The 19586-nt window shown below is 37.0% G+C and overlaps 1 protein-coding gene across 1 annotated transcript in view; it reads left to right on the top strand.

Annotated features, from left to right (window-relative positions):
• THSD7A (thrombospondin type 1 domain containing 7A) overlaps positions 1 to 19586 on the top strand; it is a 287180-nt gene that overhangs the window by 35567 nt on the left and 232027 nt on the right. Inside the window, exons 2-3 of the mRNA XM_023544392.2 lie at positions 11419 to 11667; positions 14662 to 14843. Of these exons, the coding sequence (XP_023400160.1) occupies positions 11419 to 11667; positions 14662 to 14843 (431 nt within the window). The remainder of the gene's footprint in view (positions 1 to 11418; positions 11668 to 14661; positions 14844 to 19586) is intronic.

Below are 19586 nucleotides of genomic sequence, written 5' to 3'. Positions count from 1 at the left end.
ATGCCTTTGAATTATGGTATTGGTGAAGAATATTGAATATACATGTTTGCCAAAAGAGCGAACAAATCTGTCTTGGAAGAAGTACAGCCAGAATGATACTTAGAAGCAAGGATGGCGAGACTTCATCTCATGTACTTTGGACACGTTGTCAGGGGGCATTAGTCCCTGGTGAAGGACATCATGCTTGGTAAAGTAGAAGGTCAGCAAAAAAGATAGATTGACACAATGGCCATAATAATAGGCTCAAGCATAGCAGTGATTGTGAGGATGACACAGGACTGGGCATTGTTTCATTCCATTGTGTACAGGGTCACTGTGAGTTGAAAGCGACTCAACATCACCTAACAACAACATACACACACACACAAATATATACATACATACATATATAGCCAAATGAGCTTCTCTGGAAGAGAAGGGTGAGAGTCTAGGAGTATCATTAAAATCCCTTTAGCCTCCCTAAGGACACACTACACTCCTGATGGATGTTCACCTAGATCCTGCTTCAATTCTTCCAGACCTCATCTCTTTTTAGGCCGCTTTTTAGATTTTGGACAGCAATAATATTTGTGAATTCCTCCCTATGTGAAGAGGAGTTCCATTCCCATTTAAGTTTTACCTGCTTTGAACCCATTCACACCTTTTTGTCAACCCTGTTGATCCACTATTCTTAGGGACCAGCCTGCCTCTTTGTTAATTGGATTGTTATTAAATCTTCCCAATTCTGGATGTATCACTTGCTAATCTAAATTCAATAGTCTACATTTTTTCCTATTCGGTATTCAATAAAAACTTCATGGGCTTGAGCAGGTCTTTGAAAGAATTCAAAAGGCAAAGGGAAAGAATGAAGAACCTTTAAGCAATGGAAGGGAGTAATCGACATGCCACATTTCTGTATCTATGAGATGACAGTTGATGGTGTAGAGGACCTTGAAAGTCAGGCTAAAGGGTCCCATCTGGATGAAATAGATTCTAAGCCAGCCATTGTAGATTGAACAGGTGATAAATGGGATGAAAATACATTTGTCAGAAAGGTCATTCTGACAAGGCAATTCAGGATGGTATGTAAAGGGACAGATTAGAGAAAAATGGCAGTCTTCCCTCCTAATCTTCCCACAAAACAGAGAATACTTGGTCCAGAGCTATAAACATGGAAAGGGAGATGAGAGGATGATTTGAAAAGATGCTCTGTATAAAGCTTTGTGAGAACTTGTTGCTGAATTGTATAAGGGAGTGCTGACAATGAGGAATCAACAGAAATGGGAAATAGGCACAGCAAGTCAGTTTGAAGAAAGGAGTTGAATTTTGTATGGAAGCTACCATATTTTAGGTAAACAGAAATAGTCATATCCATAGTTGATTCAGCTGAAGTCATGGTTATAGGTGATCACCTAAGAGACGAAAAGTGTAGAGAAAACAGGAGACCAGGGAAATACCCTGGAATTGGTGATCCAAAGTGGGAAAAATTGGCATTATTTTAGAATAACTGCAGTGTTCTTTTCTTACATTTTTATGAATGGTTACCTTGGGCTGCTGTGCTGATTTGGTTCTATGCTAATTGCAGTAGAGCAATCGCCAGGCTTCCAGGTTTTCCAAGCAGTGGGGAGTTGCTAGGTCAGGTGAATGTTAATGGAATCCAATGTTCTAGCTAATATGGAGGAGAATTTCCAACCATTATTGCTGCTGAAAGCTTTCTTGCCTTTAGCCTCTAACTCTGTACTTGGGTATACTAACTCAATTTCTCTCTCTCTTTCATTTTTTGTAAAAGTTATGTGACAGTTAATCAATTTTTAAGTTGATACTTGATGGTGTTAGAGATTGAATTGTGTCCCCCCAAAATGTGTGTCTATTTGGCTAGGCCATGATTCCCAATATTGTGTGATTGCCCACTATTTTGTCATCTGATATGATTTTCCTATGTGTTCTATAATGTTAATGAGGCAAGGATTAGAGGCATTTATGTTAATGAGGCAGGACTTAGTCTACAACATTAGGTTTATCTTAAATCAATCTCTTTTGAGATATAAAAGAGAGAAATGAGCAGAGAGACAGGGGACCTCCTGCCAGCAAGAATCAAGAACTAGAAGGGGAGCATATCCTTTGGAAATGGGGTCCCTGCACTGAGAACCTCCTAGGTCAGGGGAAGATTGATGACAAGGACCTTCTCCCAGAGCCAACAGAGAAAGAGCGCTTCCCCTGGAGCTGGCACCCTGACTTCAGGCTTCTAGCCTCCTAGACTGTGAGAAAATAAATTTATCTTTGTTAAAGCCATCCATTTGTGGTATTTCTGTTATAGCAGCACTACATAACTAAGACAGTTGGTATCTCCTTTTAAATAATTGATACCTAAAATAGTCCTGTAGTTATGTTTTCCTACTCTTTTTGTTTAGTTTGAGTTTTAAGAACACAACTCTTATAGGCAAAAATTCCTTAATGCTAAAGATTGCCTTTGATGAAAAGAATTGCCAAAATCAATTATGCTAGTTAGCACCATTTTTTTGAAGTCTAAAAAATAGCTCTTACCCTTTATTATAAAACTATCTAGAGTGTTCACTTGTTGAAGTGGATCTGGGATTCTGCCATGACTCTTCACCATGGTTCTCCACCTGGAACAGCATGGGTAATAAGGAAGCAGTTGCATGCAAGCGTTCGCTGTGTGAAAGGATAGAAAATCTATATGCTGGCCATTTCATTGAGGGAGGCCTCATTGCTGTAGCAGTTTATCCCATTACTAAAGACGGGCCATGCTGATAACCTCGCATTCAGCTGCTGACCAGCAGCAGGGCACTCAGCTTTAATAGGGAGCATATGATCGCTCCAGCTGGCAGGGTGACACCATTTGGCAATGTTCCCTGGCAGCTCAACAAAAGATTTTCAAATATCAAAGCAAGAGGAGAGACCCCTGTCTTTATAAGGAAAATCATTTCGCTGTGCATGCATTTTGCTTCCATATAAATTATTACTTAGAACTTGCTGAATCCTGTGAAATTCACTCTGAGAATTTGTAAACTGTTAATTTAAAATGATAAATAAATGGTAAGTTATAGGAAACTTAATTTTGTATTTACGCAGAGAAAACAGCTTAAACATAGTTAAAAGTGAGACAAGTCTTTGCTTGTTTTTAAAAAAGAGCCAATGTGAACACACAAGGCAATCAGGATTTAGCTTGGTTAGATTATGAACACTTAAGAATCACGTAATTTTACTGCAAAACAGGACCTTATTTTAGCAAAGTATAATTTCACCGTATGGAAAAGCTGTGTGGCAGAGTGATTGTTGCCTGATCAAGTTCATACAATTTATAAGTGGCAATTTAGGAATGTGTTGGTTCTCTTGACTGAGCAGTGTTCATTATTTTCTATCCTGCCAAAAATAAGAATTTAAGAAAAACTGGGCAGTTATCCTGGTCTACCCATTAGTATTAAAAAGCTACATTAGATTAGTATGAACAATAAATATACCTGAGCATTATATTCTAGAACTAAATCTCTGACTCTTATTTTAAAATTTAATCTGTTTACATGTAAGAACAAGAGATGGGACTACAGACATGATTGTCAATTGTCTGTTGGCTATCTTAAAAAAATGTATGTGAAAAAGCTTCCACCTATGGAAGACCATGGCATTTATTTTTTCTTGGGTAGTCAATAGAATTACACTAATACTGTATATGTTGTTTAAGTCTCATTAGCCTTATATTTTGTTGACCAGGATTAAAGCAACCACTTTCATTCTGGGAAAAAATTACCTAATCACATAAAATCATATAAAAATCATCTGGTGATTCTCCTTCCACTAACAGAGTATGTTGGTGGTTGTGGTGGCTGTTGAGTTGATTCTGACTCATGGCTACTCCGTGTGTGCAGAGTAGAACTATTGCATAGGGTTTTCAGGGCTGTGACTTTACAGAAGCAGATCACCAGCCCTACGTTTCAAGATACCTCTGGGTAGGTTTGAACACCAAGCATTTGGCAAGTAGTCAAGTGTTTAACTCTCTGTGCCACCCAGGGATTTTATCAGAGTGTAAAACTAAAAGCCAAACCCTTTGCCCTCAAGTTGGTTCCAACTTATAGCAACCCTGTAGGACAGATTGGAACTGCCCCACAGGGTTTCCAAGGCTGTAATCTTTGTGGAAGCAGACTGCCACATCTTTCTTCTGTGGAGAGGCTGGTGGGTTCAAACTGCTGACATTTTGGTTAGCAACTGAGCACCTAACCACTTTGCCACCAGAGGTCCTATAGAAGAGTTTACAAGTGTAAAAATATATTTTGTTTTATACAAACAAAATGGATATTTTAAACAAATTGTGTTTGTTCACATTACAAAAATTAAAGATGCTTGTTACATTACACAAATATTTAGAGTAGTATCCTTTTACAAAGAAAATCTTCTTACAACATGAGTAGTGTTATCAAATTTACTTGCATCTTTACAGGAAGAAAACCTGTTCTTTAATTCAATAAAAATGTTATACGTGCTTATTACAGGCTAATTCTACAGGGACTAAAACACACATATTGCTATGGCTCTTGTTTATAGATAGTATGTTTTTAAGTGCAAAAATAACTTATATTTATAAGAAGAAGTCATGTGATCTCATCACAGTTTAATAGGCCTCATGAAGAAGCTAGGAATTGAGCTGGGTTTGGCGGTGGGTATCACGGATTGGCTGGCTCATCAATCTCCCAGCTCCCCAGTAGAGTGCTTCTCAGTCTATCTGTGGAAAGGGCCAAAGTTTTGGTTGTTTCTTTTTATTTCTTATTGATGTAATAACATGGTCGTACTGAGCAAACCTTGTTCCTACCAAGTTTGGCTTACTCACGTCACATGCCTATCACCATGGAATTTGACATTGACAAAACTGGCCTATACTCTGTTCACTGAGATGAGTCCACGAATGATAGATGCACTTCGTTGTCATAGCAACTTCAAATTGCTGTAAAATTCTCTCTGTACTTACTCTCAGTTCCTGTGCTTACTCATTGCACACTACTAGCAAATAGCTGCCTTGGTCCATTGACCATGTTTTGACTAGTGCTGCCCTAGTGGGACTTCCTATACCGCAAAGGCAGAAAACTGAAAGTGATATTTTCCAAAAGTTACTGGCAGCCAGGTTTCTTGGATGTAATTCAGGCTCTGACAATTACCTGTATTAGAGATGGGCTGTGATTCGAAACAGGTCAGGATTTAGTTCATAGGGAAGTTTGTAGTAGAGACATCATGGTTTCCTGCAGCCACAGCAGCAGTTTTGTGGATCAGGAAATGGCAGTGAGATTCTGAGGGCTAGGAGTTGTTCTGGAAGCTTGACCTAGAGCCTTCTCTTCCAGCCTCTGCAATTATTTTGCAAACCACCTAACAAACCCATTGCTGTTCAGTTGAATTCAATCATAGTGGCAATAAATCTTGTTCTGTGTGACTTATTCAGTTCCTTTGTCTGTGGACCAGTGGTTCTCTAACTTCAGTGTGCGTATGGATCACCTGGGGATGATGTTAAAATACAGATTCTGATTCGGGGGTGTAGAGTGGGGATCTGAGATTCTGCGTGTCTAACAAGCTCTCAGTCAATGCCAGTGGTGTTGGTTTCTAGACCAAACATTGAGCAGCAAAACATTTAACTAGACTAAGCCTCCAAGATCAACTTCCACCCCCAGAACCACATTGAAGGTATTAGGCTTCAGCAAGACGGTGAGAAACTATTCTGATTGCTTTTATTACTTCCCCTGGAATAGAAACAGTCTACCTATGGCAATATCCAAAATCCAATCACAATTTCCTTTTTTTAAACTTTATTAGGAACAACAACAAAAAGATGAAGTTTTTTTTTTTTTTTCTTATATCTATATATCCATATCTAGATAAGGAGCCCTGATGGCACAGTGGTTAAGAGCTTGGCTGCTAACCAAAAGGTCAATGGTTCAAGCCCACTATCACCACTGCAGGAGAAAGATGTTACTTTTGTAGCTCATATTAATAATCATAATACCCATGAAAACATACCTGCTTTCTGAAGGTTGCCTAATGCATCTCCCAAAATACCACCTCTTTTTTTTTTTTTTTTAGCTTCTTAGAAACTTCTCAAGACTCTCGTTTTCACAGTATCAAATCCAAACTTCTCCACCTGTCAGTCAAGGCTGCTTCTGTAAAGATTTACAGCCTTGGAAAACCTATGGGACAGTTCTACTCTGTCCTGTGGGGTTGCTATGAGTTGGAATCAACTTGAGGGCAGTGGGTTTGGTTTTTGGTTTTATCTAGATAGATCATATGAGAAAGATTAAATAAATTAGGTTCTTAGCAAAGAAACTTCAAACAGGGAACTTACAGGTATCATTTTTTAGCCGCTTCAATGCAGATATGCACCCTACCTATTTTAAGGGACACATAATTCTTGTCAGTAGCCTATAACATCATATTCACAGTCTATTAATTTTATCTGGTTCCCAAGAGAAAGGAAAATCATCATATGTTGGTGTTTGGGAGAGGGATGTCTCAGGCCACATTTGGAGGCATTCCTGTGGATTATCTGTACCACCTAGGTCCTGAGAGATTTTGCTTCAGAGAGGAAAAAAGAATGGGAAAACTTATATGAAATATCTATAATAGGCAAATATTTAGAAACCGGGGTTTATTAGTGGTTACCAGGAGCTGGAGGGAGGAGGAAAGAGAGAATCATTGCTTAGGGACACTGAGCATGTGTTAAGGGCTATGTAAAAATATGGAAATTAGATAGTGGTGATTGTTTCACAACCTGATGAACGTAACTACTGTCACTGAATTGTACATGTAAACATGTTGAAATGACAAATGTTTTGTTTTAGGTAGATACATATAGATCTTTTAATGTCTATTTCCTCATCTATAAAATATATATACTTTTTAATTATGGCATATATATATATATATATATGCCACAATTAAAAACAAAAACAGGATGGGTGATAGAATTCCAGATGGCAAAGAGTGTGGGCAATGGTGGGGAAATAGAACTGGGCTGTTTTTCCATAAAGACAGTGAGGAGAGTGGGCAGAAATGCAGGTTACTGGAGAGGAGGAGTTGTGGCTAAGCGTAGACCTGAGAGATGGCAATGGAGGTAGTGACAGATTATATAGAGCCTTGACTGACAGGTGGAGAGGTTTGGATTTGATACTGTGAAAACGAGAGTCTTGAGAAGTTTCTAAGAAGCTAAAAAAAAAAAAAAAGAGGTGGTATTTTGGGAGATGCATTAGGCAACCTTCAGAAAGCAGGTATGTTTTCATGGGTATTATGATTATTAATATGAGCTACAAAAGTAAATTTAGGAAAGGATTTGGAGTGGCATTCTAATTTTGTGTAGCATAAAGTAAATTAGCAAAAATAAAATAAAATAAATTTAACAGTTTATCAGTTTTAGCCTTGACCTAAAATAAAAATTGTCAAATATATTGGATAATCTTTGCTCTGTCATCCCTTGAGGAGCTATCTTTAAAGACAAATATTAAACTTTACTCTCCGCTTTTTTCTTTTCCTTTTATTTTCCAATATTTATCTGATTATACTCCATCTGATACCAAGTGTGTGAAGTAACATCTGCTCTGTTCCAAAGCCAAGCATTTGTTCTATCCAGTCTTAGTCATCTGGGCTATCCTGAACATGGCACATAAATGAAAAGGAAGCTGCCAGAGTGACCATCACATCTCCTAGCAGGCCACCCTTGCAGAAGCATAACCCATGCCTTTGGCTTCTCAAAGTGGCGTGTTATTGTGAAAACCATTTTGAACTAGAACATACAGTTCTCTCAAGCTGTATGGTGTCAACTTTTTGCATGGTCAGAATAAAGCAGAGAATGGTAGGGGATGGCAGCTGAATAATTTAGTAACTATTGAATTTAGTTTCACTAGCAATCACAAAATGAAATCAATAAACATCATAGGGCTGCTGATCCTACCAAGCCCACTGTACCACCATGTGTGAATTATGCAGCCTCGATGTGAGCGCTCATCTTCTCCTGTGGCCTTGGCTGTGAGCGCTGATCCAAACCCAAACCCATTGCCATGGAGTTGATTCCAACTCATAATGACCCTATAGGACAGAGTAGAGCTGCCCCATAGGGTTTCTAAGGAGCAGCTGGTGGATTTGAACTGTTGACCTTCTGGTTAGCAGCTGAGCTCTTAACCACTGCACCCCCCAGGGCTCCAAAGAATACCCTTTGGGAACTTGAACTCTGTTAGGCTCCTGATTTCTTGAATAGATATGCCATCCAGAGATTTAAACTGAATGCTGACTCTTAATTATGACTGCTTACTGGAAATTTCTGCCTACTGTATATATATCCATACCAAATCAAGAAGTTAATGTTACACTCACTTATTAACTACTAGAAACTTGCTTCTATGTTCTCCGTTTTAGACAGTTTGAATACAGCTCACCAGATGGGCAAAGCTAGAAACGTCCAAGTTATTTAGTTCTCTTTAAACTCCTTCAACTATCCACCAGGTTTTCAGTTTCTAACTCTCCCTTTCTAGTTGCTTGTAACTTCTTTTTGTTTCAATGGCCATTGTCTTTGTTTCTACCCTCATAAGCAGAAAGTTCCTGTTTGAATTCCAGCCCATTATTGGAAACCCTGGTGGTGTAGTGGTTAAGTACTATGGCTGCCAAACAAGAGGTCGGCAGTTCAAATCCACCAGGCACTCTTTGGAACTCTATGGGGCAGTTCTGCTCTGTCCTATAGGGTCACTATGAGTCGGAATCAGCTTGACAGCAGTGAGTTTTGTTTGATTTTCTTACTGTATGAACTGGAATATAGAGTTGGAAATTTTAAGTCTATTTCCTTATCTGTAAAAAAGAAAGGCAGATCTCCAACTTACAGAGTAGATTTAGGATTACATGGATATTCTAGGTAAACTCAACACAGTATATAACTCATAGCAGACATTCAATGAAGGTTAACCCATTCTTATCATATACTCAGCTCCACCACTCACTAAACAAGACCTTGGGAAAATTTCTTAACCTTCCTGTGGCTCAGATTCCTCACCTGTGAAGTTGAAGTAAGCATAACACCTTACTTCAAAAGGTTGTTCTGAAGTTTAGATAATTTAATACCTTTAAAATACGTAAGGAGTTGAATAGTGTTGGCACATTGTTGTTGTTGTTAGGTGCCATTGAGTCGGCTCCGATTCATAGCGACTCCATGTACAACAGAACGAAACTGCCCAGTCCTGTGCCATCATCACAATTGTTAGGCTTCAGCTGGTTGTTGCAGCCACTGTGTCAATCCATCTCACTGAGGGTCTTCCTTTTTATTGCTGACTGTCTACTTTACCAAGCATGGTGTCCTTCTCCAGGGACTGATCCCTCCTGATAACATGTCCAAAGTATAGGAGATGAAGTCTTGCCATCCTTGCTTCTAAGGAGCATTCTGGCTGTACTACTCCCAAGACAAATTTGTTCATTCTTCTGACAGTCCATGGTATATTCAATATTCTTTGCCAACATCTTAATTCAAAGGCATCAGTTCTTCTTTGGCTGTCCTTATTTGTTGTCTAGCTTTCCCATGCATATGAAAAAAAAAAAATATGAGGCGATTGAAAATACCATGGCTTGGGTCAGGCACACCTTAGTCCTCAAAGTGACATCTTTGCTTTTGAAGACTTTAAAGAGGTCTTTTAAAGCAGATTTGCCCAACACAATACATTGTTTTATTTCTTCACTGCTGCTTCCATAAGCATTGATTGTGGATCCAAGTAAAATGAAATCTTTGACAACTTTATTATTTTCCCCGTTTATCATGATGTTGCTTATTGGTCCAGTTGTGAAGATTTTTGTTTTCTTTATGTTGAGGTGTAATCCATACTGAAGGCTGTATGTAGTCTTTGATCTTCATTAGTAAGTTATTCAAGTCCTCTTCACTTTCAGCAAGCAAGGTTGTGTCATCTGCATATCACAGGTTGTTAATGAGTCTTCCTCCAATTCTGATGCCCTGTTCTTGTTCGTATAGTCTATCTTCTTGATTATTTGCTCAGTATACAGATTGAATGAGTATGGCGAAAGGATACAGCCCTGAAGCACACCTTTCCTGACTTACAAAACCACACAGTATCCCCTTGTTCTATTTGAATGACTACCTCTGGGTTATGACACATAGTAAGCACTCAACATTTATTTTCTGTATTAGTTGTTATCATCATCATTTTCATAGGCCCCCTGCTCGTTAACACTCAATACATGACATTTGAGTAGAAATGGGATTTTAGTCCTCTCTGTTGTTATAGGGAAAACAGAGCTAACTCACATAGACAGCCCTCTGACCTCTGTTATCAGGTGATTCTACTTCCCACACCTCTCAGCTCAGACAAATTGACTTTGATGTTTTGAGCTATAATTGTCTCCTAGGAATGCAATCTTGGTGCATATGCCAGTAGGATTAAGAGGATTGAATTTGAATTGTTACATTAAAAGGAACCTGCTTCTCTCTATGGTTGATTATCACAGAGAAATATAGTACCTGAATGAGGAGACAGAATTTTCAATGCATTCTCTCATTGGGCCAGATGACTCTGCCATGGTGACAGGCTGCCTCTGCTAATAAACTGTACCACTGGTTATTAAGAATGGTCAAAAGTTCAACTAAGAACCAACACAAGTCCATCCAATTCCAGGAAAATTCCTCAAAGTACATACCCCCTTAGTGACTGGCAACCATAGTATCATCTTCATCTTTGTATGTAGTCATTACAATTTAGAGTCTAACATCCCTCTAACTCAAGATAATAACAGCTTGAACATAAATACTTTAGTAATAAAATAAATAGTGGAGATATATTTAGAGGATATCTCTAACTGTAGATATAAATAGATTCATATTTTAATACTTATATCTAATTAGGATAACCATTTATATATACTCTATTAAAGTGTGAATTTAAAAGCTTGATGTATATCAATAAGCACACATGCTTGTTACAGCTAAAGTTTCAAAATGATATTAAAAAATACTATTAGGTGTATATTAACTTACTTTTTCCTTTTCAAGACAGTATTGTACTAAGTTAGCCAGGCATGTTTATTTTAAATCACTAAAGAGAAAAAAAAATTAGCATATGTTAACAGTTATTGGTTTCCCATTTTCTAAATTAAAGCAAATCTGGAATGAGTGAATTGAACAATATGGTAAACTAAGTTTCCGCTAATCTTGCTTAATCCCTTTATTTTCTCTTTACTATGAATAGTTTAACAACCCTTACAAAACAGCAGAAATGCAAATGTTAATTTTGAATCTAACTGCTTTTTCACGTTGTAAATGTTGATATATTTTCAGTGAAATTGCTATTGCACCTCCAAGTAGAAATAAAAATGTCCAACCTGATTTTACTTTTGAGTGTAGAAGACAAAGTTCATAACTGCCTGTGAATCTGTGGTGAGAATACCAATGATTTTTTGCAGCTTTTGCCAGCAAGAGAAGCTTCCCTTGACCTTCCAGTCCTGTGTGATCACCAAAGAGTGCCAGGTGTCTGAGTGGTCAGAATGGAGCCCGTGCTCAAAAACATGCTATGATACGGTGTCACCTAAAGGCGCTCGTGTAAGGACACGCACCATCAGGCAGTTTCCTCTTGGCAGTGAAAAGGAGTGCCCAGAACTTGAAGAAACAGAAGCCTGTGTATCCCAGGGAGACGGCATCGCACCTTGTGCCACGTGAGTAAATAAAGAGACTGTAGTCTCTGCTGAAGCATCTGCCCAAATTGCATGTTCCTCCAGCTGTTTGATTTTTGTGCATTATAACTAGAAAAAATGAAGCATCACTTTATAAATACTGTTATAAAAGAAATACAGGCTATACAGGGGAAAAGGTGTCCTTAACAAACTAAATTTCAAAATCTCCATGTAGATTTTTAGTATAAATTCTGTTTTCTTCATTTTCCATAACAGGGGTTGGCAAACATTTTTTGTAACATGTCAAATATTTCTCTGTTGCAACAAATCAACTCTGCCATTGTAGCCGTAGACAATATGTAAACAAATTAGTATGGCTATGTTCCAATAAAACTTTATTTATAAAAAAGAAGTGATAGGGTCACTTTGGCCCTTGGGTCATAGTTGGTCCACCCCTGTTCTATAAGGTGAAATGAACTTGCAAAATACTGGTTTCTGTTGCTCACTGTGCAAGTATTATTGAAATTCAGTACTGTACATAATAACAAATCCTATTATTGAAAAGAGTAAAATACTACTTCAGAATAAGGAGACTGTAAGCTTTTTGAGGACAAGTATTACCATATTCTATGCAAATAATGCACGCCTTCTGTGACTTTGCCTGCCTCCCCCTTCCCACAAGGTAAGCCCTAGGCTTTTTTTTTTTCTCACAGCAACATGTAGAAGAGGATTGGCATGGCAGCATTTGGGAGAGTGCCTGGTGTGGGGGGGAAGGGTGTGGGGTGTAGCTGGCAAACAAATCCAGAAGGAGCATATTATTTGCATAAAAATATGGTATGCTCATTAATTTTTTTTTTTTTTTTTTTTCATCACCAGCTCTTATGAGAGCCTGGAACACAGTAAGTGCCCAATAAATGTTCATAGAATTCAGGCGAAATAAGAATAGTTCTCAATTATTTGGCAATGTTGCAGTATCCTTTTTGTTCTTAAAAATGATCACTTCCAAGACATTGCTGTGAATTATTTTGGCAATAATAATTATTTCAGCTTTATCTGAAAATAGGTTATTTATAAAGTAATGTTAAAAAATCTTAGTTTCATGATAAATATGCATGAGCTTCTTTGAGAGCCTCCCTGGGATACTGCTTAAAGAGTATGTATGTGTACAGCTGGAACTTCATGAACCAGTAAGCAAAAAAATTAACATTACTGTTGTTACAAATAATAATAGCAGTAACAAATATAGTTATAATTTATCTGAGCTCTTCAACTCAGCAGCATTTTGGAAACGCCCATTCTCCCTAAAGTAACAGGTAACTGAAAACCCCACAGAGGGTTTCCTTCCTAACATCTCTTCTTGTTCCACTGACTATTGTGTTCTTTGTATATTCAGCTCAAGAAGTTGCCGGAATTTCCAAAGTGTTTTCTCTCCTATGGGATTCCTCAATTTTCCCTCATGCTGGATACTTTTATTATTTTTCCTGTCACATATTTGGAACCCTGATGGCCCAATGGTTAAGAGCTCAGCTGCTAACCAAAAAGTTAACAGGTTGAATCCATCAGCCACTCCTTGGAAACCCTATGGGGCAGTTCTATTCTGTCCTGTAGGGTTGCTATGAGTCAGAATCGACTTGATGGCAATGGGTTTGCTTTTTTATTTCCTCATATATTCAAACACCATTAACAAGATAAACATCCCTGAGCATCTGTGTCCCCCATTTTTCTTAGAATGTGTAAACAATTAACAGTTATTGTTGAAAATGCATTCTTCTCACAGGACTCTTTAGGATGACCTAGATTGAGACCCCAGTCTATTAAAACTATATATATATATATATATATATAAAATATATATATATAATTTTCAGTTTTACTCCACTAACGGATGACTCTTTTCTTTCTTTCCCTCACCCCAGGCATCAATTACTCATGTTTTTTAGAACTGACCCAAGTGCTATACTTTCTTTATAAACAAGTGTCAATAGTGTTGTTCCTTGATGACCCAGTCCTGCAACTGTGTTAGTGATGAATCCCCACTTATAAAAATGGAAAACGGGCATGAAGGTCAGCTTTACTGTCATGAAACTTTACCGTTGACTGTGGGAAGCATCTAGATCAGACATGGCAGGCCCTGTTTAACCTTTTTGTCTAATTGAGATGAACATTAGCACATCCACTTGTACCGACATTGGCTGTTAATCTGATTACTAAGGAAGCCACTTGGTTGTAGTGACACAAAGTGTTATGTGAGCCATTTTTTTTTGTGCTTTTAGACTATCCACTTTCCTTCAGGTGGAGAAATTCCATCACTTTCTATCTTCAGTGGCATCGGGAAATGGTTCCCTGACTATCTCCTTAAAGCACGTGTTGGGCTGACAATCCCCTGACATTTCTTTCAAGTCATAATCTTGATTGGTACTTAAATTTAGAACCAAAGCTCATCTTTCCTGTGCTCCACTGATTAGAAAGGTCAGCTTTTTTCATCACTCATCAAGGATGCTCCTGTACAGAACAAAAAGCATTGTTATTCTTGGCAATGAAAATCCTAAATCATTCTGTTACACATTTTAAATCCTAACAATTATAATTTTTATCCAGTATGAAGAAGCAATATTTATATATTTTACTAAAAGTAAAAGGAATGTTTGTGCTCATCACTTGGAATGTGTCCCATTCTTAAATTCAGTCCTTTGTTTATAAGCATCAAGAAAGGGGAGGCCTGGGCTTAGCTTAATTGAACATAAAATTTCATGTTTTCAGCTTTATGCTCTCTTTTCATAAAACATTTATAAGGAACTTCCAGTAGTTGCTATTGAAACAGGATCGCCCTAAATTTAACCCCTTTTTGAACGGAGCCCTGTTAAGGACTGAGGAAGAGGAAGGCTTGAAACTGAATCTGCACCAAAGATGTAGTCTAAGATTGATTAAAGGGAAAAACGTTTCTTAGGTTAATTTTCTTAATTTAAAAAAAACTAGAGTGGAGAAAAGTTTTATTCAGTAAAATAAAATATGGTTGCTGGCATTTTCTTTATTTAGATATGGCTGGAGAACTACCGAGTGGACTGAGTGCCGCGTGGACCCTTTGCTCAGTCAGCAAGATAAGAGGAGGGGAAACCAGACAGCTCTGTGCGGAGGAGGGGTCCAGACCCGAGAGGTGTACTGCGTGCAGGCGAACGAATACGTCCTCTCGCATTTGAACGCCCACAAGGATAAAGAAGGTGAACTTGATTTTCTTTGCAAAATCACTGATTTTGATCAGTGTGATTACATGTTTGGTCACTCATGGAGACCAAACATGTCAACACACTGGAGAAATACATTAATTAGGAGTGTGAAGAGCCTATTTTCTGCTCACGTTATGGTTGGAATCCACTATAAAAAAAATGAACAGTAATCCAAGTTATGATTATAAAACCTTTAATACGACTCCATTTTTAGTCAGTTCTGATTTTTTTTTTTCTGATTTACTGACAAGACAGTCTTTAAATTTTTTGACTTAAATGCCTTCCTATTTCAAGCTCTTAGTCAAAATTAAGCTGGAGTAATTAATTATAAAAAAGAATAAAAATCATGTAAGTATACACGTACAATGCAAGCATATATTCTAATTTTTTTCTTTATGTAACAAGTAAAGCCTCTTTGTAAACAGCATCTTATTTTGTTGTTTATAATGTGGTAGGAAAAATTATTATGGTATTGAGTGAAAATTTTAATTGGAATATAGAATAAATACAGAATAAACTATAGTAAAAGGCATTAATGTAATATATTGTATATTAAAGTACGGTAATTCTAACTCTTAAATTAGGGAAAGTTGAAGGAAAATATTGAGTCTAATGTCCAACTTCCTATTAATAGTGACCAAAAAAATCAGATGAGCTAAACCCAAATGCATGACTCTTTTTTAAAAGAAAATTCTTCGGTAGTTTGCCAGACATATATTAGATTTTTTTTTTTAAATCTCAGTTTGAAGAACAGATGCAGTAAGTATACGAACCAAAAAAAAAAAAATGAAACCTTGGTGGTATACGAAAGGACAAATGAATTCAAGGTGTCCAGGACTTTAGTATTTTAAGAATATATAATTGTGTATTAATATTACTGTGAAATTCTTGCCATTACTGGATCAAGTTTATATTGAATTGGTGGCTCTTAAGTTCGAATCCGCCAGGTGCTCCTTGGAAACTCTGTGGGGCAGTTCTACTCTGTCGCACAGGGTCACTATGAGTTGGAATCGATTCGAGGGCACTGGGTTGGGTAAGTTTACGTGAACAAGAATATGAATACCTGAAGGACAGCAGAACTTCCTTGGCTAATCTAGTCAATAGCTACTAATCGAATATCTGGAACAACAAAGTTCCCAAAATCATGCAAGTTAGTGAGGATGGAAATATAAAAAAAAAAAAAAAAATTCATGTCATTAAAGAGCTCGCATTCATCATAAGGTCAGATTAACAAGCTAATAGTTATAATACAATATGATATGGATTACTGATGTGATTTGGAATGAGTGTTGTGGAATCTTACAAATAGAACCCTTCATGGAAGAGGTGTCACTTGAACTGGGTGACGAAGCATAGAGACAAATGGATCAGAAATACAAGAGGGAATTTATTCTGTGCAAATCATGTATTAGGGTATGCTGCTAAAGATCTGAAAAACAAAAAAGACAAATTTCAGCAGTAGAGATAGCATGTTGTACTTGGCAAATTGTTGACAGGATAGTGTTTCCTAGGAAGCATGTCGATTGGAGAGGGTAAAGAATCAGGATAAAGACCCTAGTAGATACTGGCAGTTGAAAGACTAAAAACGGAGAGAATTCAGGGCAGGAACCTGAGTAAGAATTATCAGAGAAGAGGGGAAAGAACCAAGAGAAATCGGTACTGTTAAAACCAGGAAAGGAGAGAGCTCCCCTTTCACCGGTCGTGTACAGAGGTCATGGAAGATAAACACTCAAGTTTTGCATTTGCAACTTCTAAAATTTAATTGTTCTATGTCCACTAACTTTACACAGCATGTCAACTCATTTAGGAATATAGCCTAGGGATACATTTTACTACTAATGTATCTCGAGGTTGCAAGGAAGTTGCATAAAACACATAATGTTAGTGCCTTAATATTTTCCTGCCCATTTTAATGGCTGCTTTTTAACACTGTTTGGTAGATTTATTATAGCAGTCCTTTCAGAGTAGTATAATTTCATTGCTAGAGGTAGATCAGATTTTAGTTTCTGAATGTCAATAATGTCCTGTAGGTTATTACTTTCAAAAGATCCTTCAGAATTCTGAATTGCAACTAGACATTTTAAAAATAATTTTTTCATAGTGTCCTCCCACCTCTACCAAACCACTGCAGACCATCAAAAATAAAAGTCACAGAAAGAAAGACATACAAAAACAATGTCATTATTAAGATGTATCTCTTGGACTAAAGTAAATGCGAATGTAAAGGTCAATAGATAAAAAAAGAAGTCATTAATTCACCTAAAATTAATATTTATCATGTAAATATGTAAAATGAATAACTCAGGGATTTTTGCCCTTTCATGTCAAGTACCAAGAATACTAACCTCTTATAGTCTTTGTAGACAGCTGATTCTCTCTAGAAGTTGTATATTTTGTCTTCAGAACTTAGGCTTTGAAGGTTACCCCCCAGAAGCATTTAACATTTTCCAGTAGGAAACTTACTGAGCACACCAGCATGCCAGGGATGACATCTAATGGCTATAAAGAAGTGTGATTAGAGAACAATTAAACTGAGGGCTGTGAGGACTGTTCACAATCTTTCTTCAAAAATATGGAAGAATGAAAGCTCACCTTATGGAAACAAAACAACTCCCCAACAACGAATAAGTCACTAATCTCAAAAACCCTGGCTCTGTAACCATGAACAAACCAACCTAAGACCAATTCTTATGTTATTTAATTTAAAGAAAAAAGTCTAGATTGTTCTACTTGCAGGTTCACACTATTTGTTCTTTGGATGAATCGTTCTCACATGTAACCAAGGTGTTAAAATTATCTTAACTCAAAATAAAATACCTTAACTTAAAATTAAAATTTCTTGATGCAAAATTACCAGAAGCAAGTGATATGGAATTCATTTAGGCTTTATTATATTGGCACATCAGATTACACAGATGACTGGTAATGATCACCTTAGTGCAAAAAAAAATAATTTTTTTTTTTTTTAGGACAGGGTATATTAGCTTACCCAGGCACCTAGTCACTGGTATATTCACTACTATATCCTGGCCTACCACAGTGGCCAAGAAAACTTTCCTCCTTGGAGCTGATGTTTTTAATTTCCAGAAAGTCAAAATATGTGCTATTAACTCACAATGTGTGTAGTATAATTGTTGAATTATACAGTTGAATTATCAGAATCTAGATTAACTTGGTGATCGGATCTGTAGACAGCTAGGAAAATAAATCTACTTGATTTTGGAGAGTATTTACGTTTGATTCGTGTACTGCTGCTGGTTATAGGTAGCCCTCCCAACCCTGACAACCTTTCGCCCAGAATATTCAGGTGAGCAAAATTTCCACTGTCACTTCTTTGGAAGAAAGGCTCAGCAAGTTCCCTCTGACGAGAATTAGCAATAAAACCCTTGACAATCTTTCTTCAGCCAGCTGCTCAGAATTTCAATTGGCTGTGAAAAGTGTCCAGTTTATGCTGGTGTAAAATCTACCCTTATCAGAACATGAAAGAAAGAGGCCTTCCCCGTGGGGAGGTGATCTGTATAAGTCCTAGAAAACTGATTAAAGCATTACTGATCATTGGATGCATGAACTTGAATTGATTTTTTAAGAGTTTAAAATGAAATTAAAGTAGATTTTAGCAACAGTAGCTCAAGAAATTCTTCCATTTGATACTGACTGAGCATACTTTTTAATGAGGGAAAACAAAGTGTTAGTTATAAAGCACCATGAAGCTTACGATGGATATTACAGGAAACCAAAAGAAGAAAGTTTCTCTGAAGCAAACGTATCAAATAATCTACATTAAAACCTGGGTAAGGTCTGTGGTATGTGGGGCTATTAAGAAGGAAAACCCATATAATGAATGAGCCTGTATAATGGTATAGAATGAGATAGACCAACAGAAAGGTTTGGAAGATCAATGAAAAGATGGACAAATGGAAGGACAATTGAAAGGTGGACAGATAGAAGAATGGATAGAGATCTAGTGTTTCTCTGTTTTGCAATGAAATTAAAGTAAAACAGTAACACTGCCCCTAAATAGGATGAAAATTTTTACATTGTAGTCTTTTATATACAGTTTCCAGGAACTAGTTCACCTTTGTCAAAGTTGAAGGAAAAATAAAAAAAACATTGCTTATGGTGCTATTTCCCTGTTATTTCAGAAAGTAAATATCAGAGTACATGGAAGTCTAGTGCTGCACCTTTTCTATCCATCACTTTTGAAATAACAGGTAGGTGATAATATTCTATATGACATTTCAATCAGAAATGTGCATCAGAGAATCTTGGGGCTGAAAGAGATTCTCCATAGATTCCTTGGTACAACCCTTACCCCATTTAAGAAAGATAGTTATTTACTTTTACTTTCTACTTTGTTAGAGATATATTAAAGCATGGCCATGAAATATAAATAATTTAATGTTTCTTCTTCAATATTATTACTAAGTGCAAATTATAAACAAAATATTTTTAAATTTGCAGATTTTTAAAAATTTCTCCTTCATACCATAAATACGTTAAACAAATACCAAAAAACCAAAAACCAAACCCAGTGCCATTGAGTCGATTCCAACTCATAGCGACCCTATAGGACAGGTTAGAACTGCCGCACAAAGTTTCCAAGGAGCACCTGGAGGATTCAAACTGCCGACCCTTTGGTTAGCAGCTGTAGTACTTAACCACTATGCCAACAGGGTTTCCATTAAACAAATAAAAAAAAAAAAAGTACAGCTAATTTGGTTATTGTCTTAGTTATCT

This window comes from Loxodonta africana, chromosome 8 (assembly GCF_030014295.1).
Source record: "Loxodonta africana isolate mLoxAfr1 chromosome 8, mLoxAfr1.hap2, whole genome shotgun sequence".
NCBI lineage: Eukaryota > Metazoa > Chordata > Mammalia > Proboscidea > Elephantidae > Loxodonta > Loxodonta africana.
The sequence above is the reverse complement of the archived record's forward strand: the minus strand, read 5'-3'. Positions and strand labels throughout refer to the sequence as shown.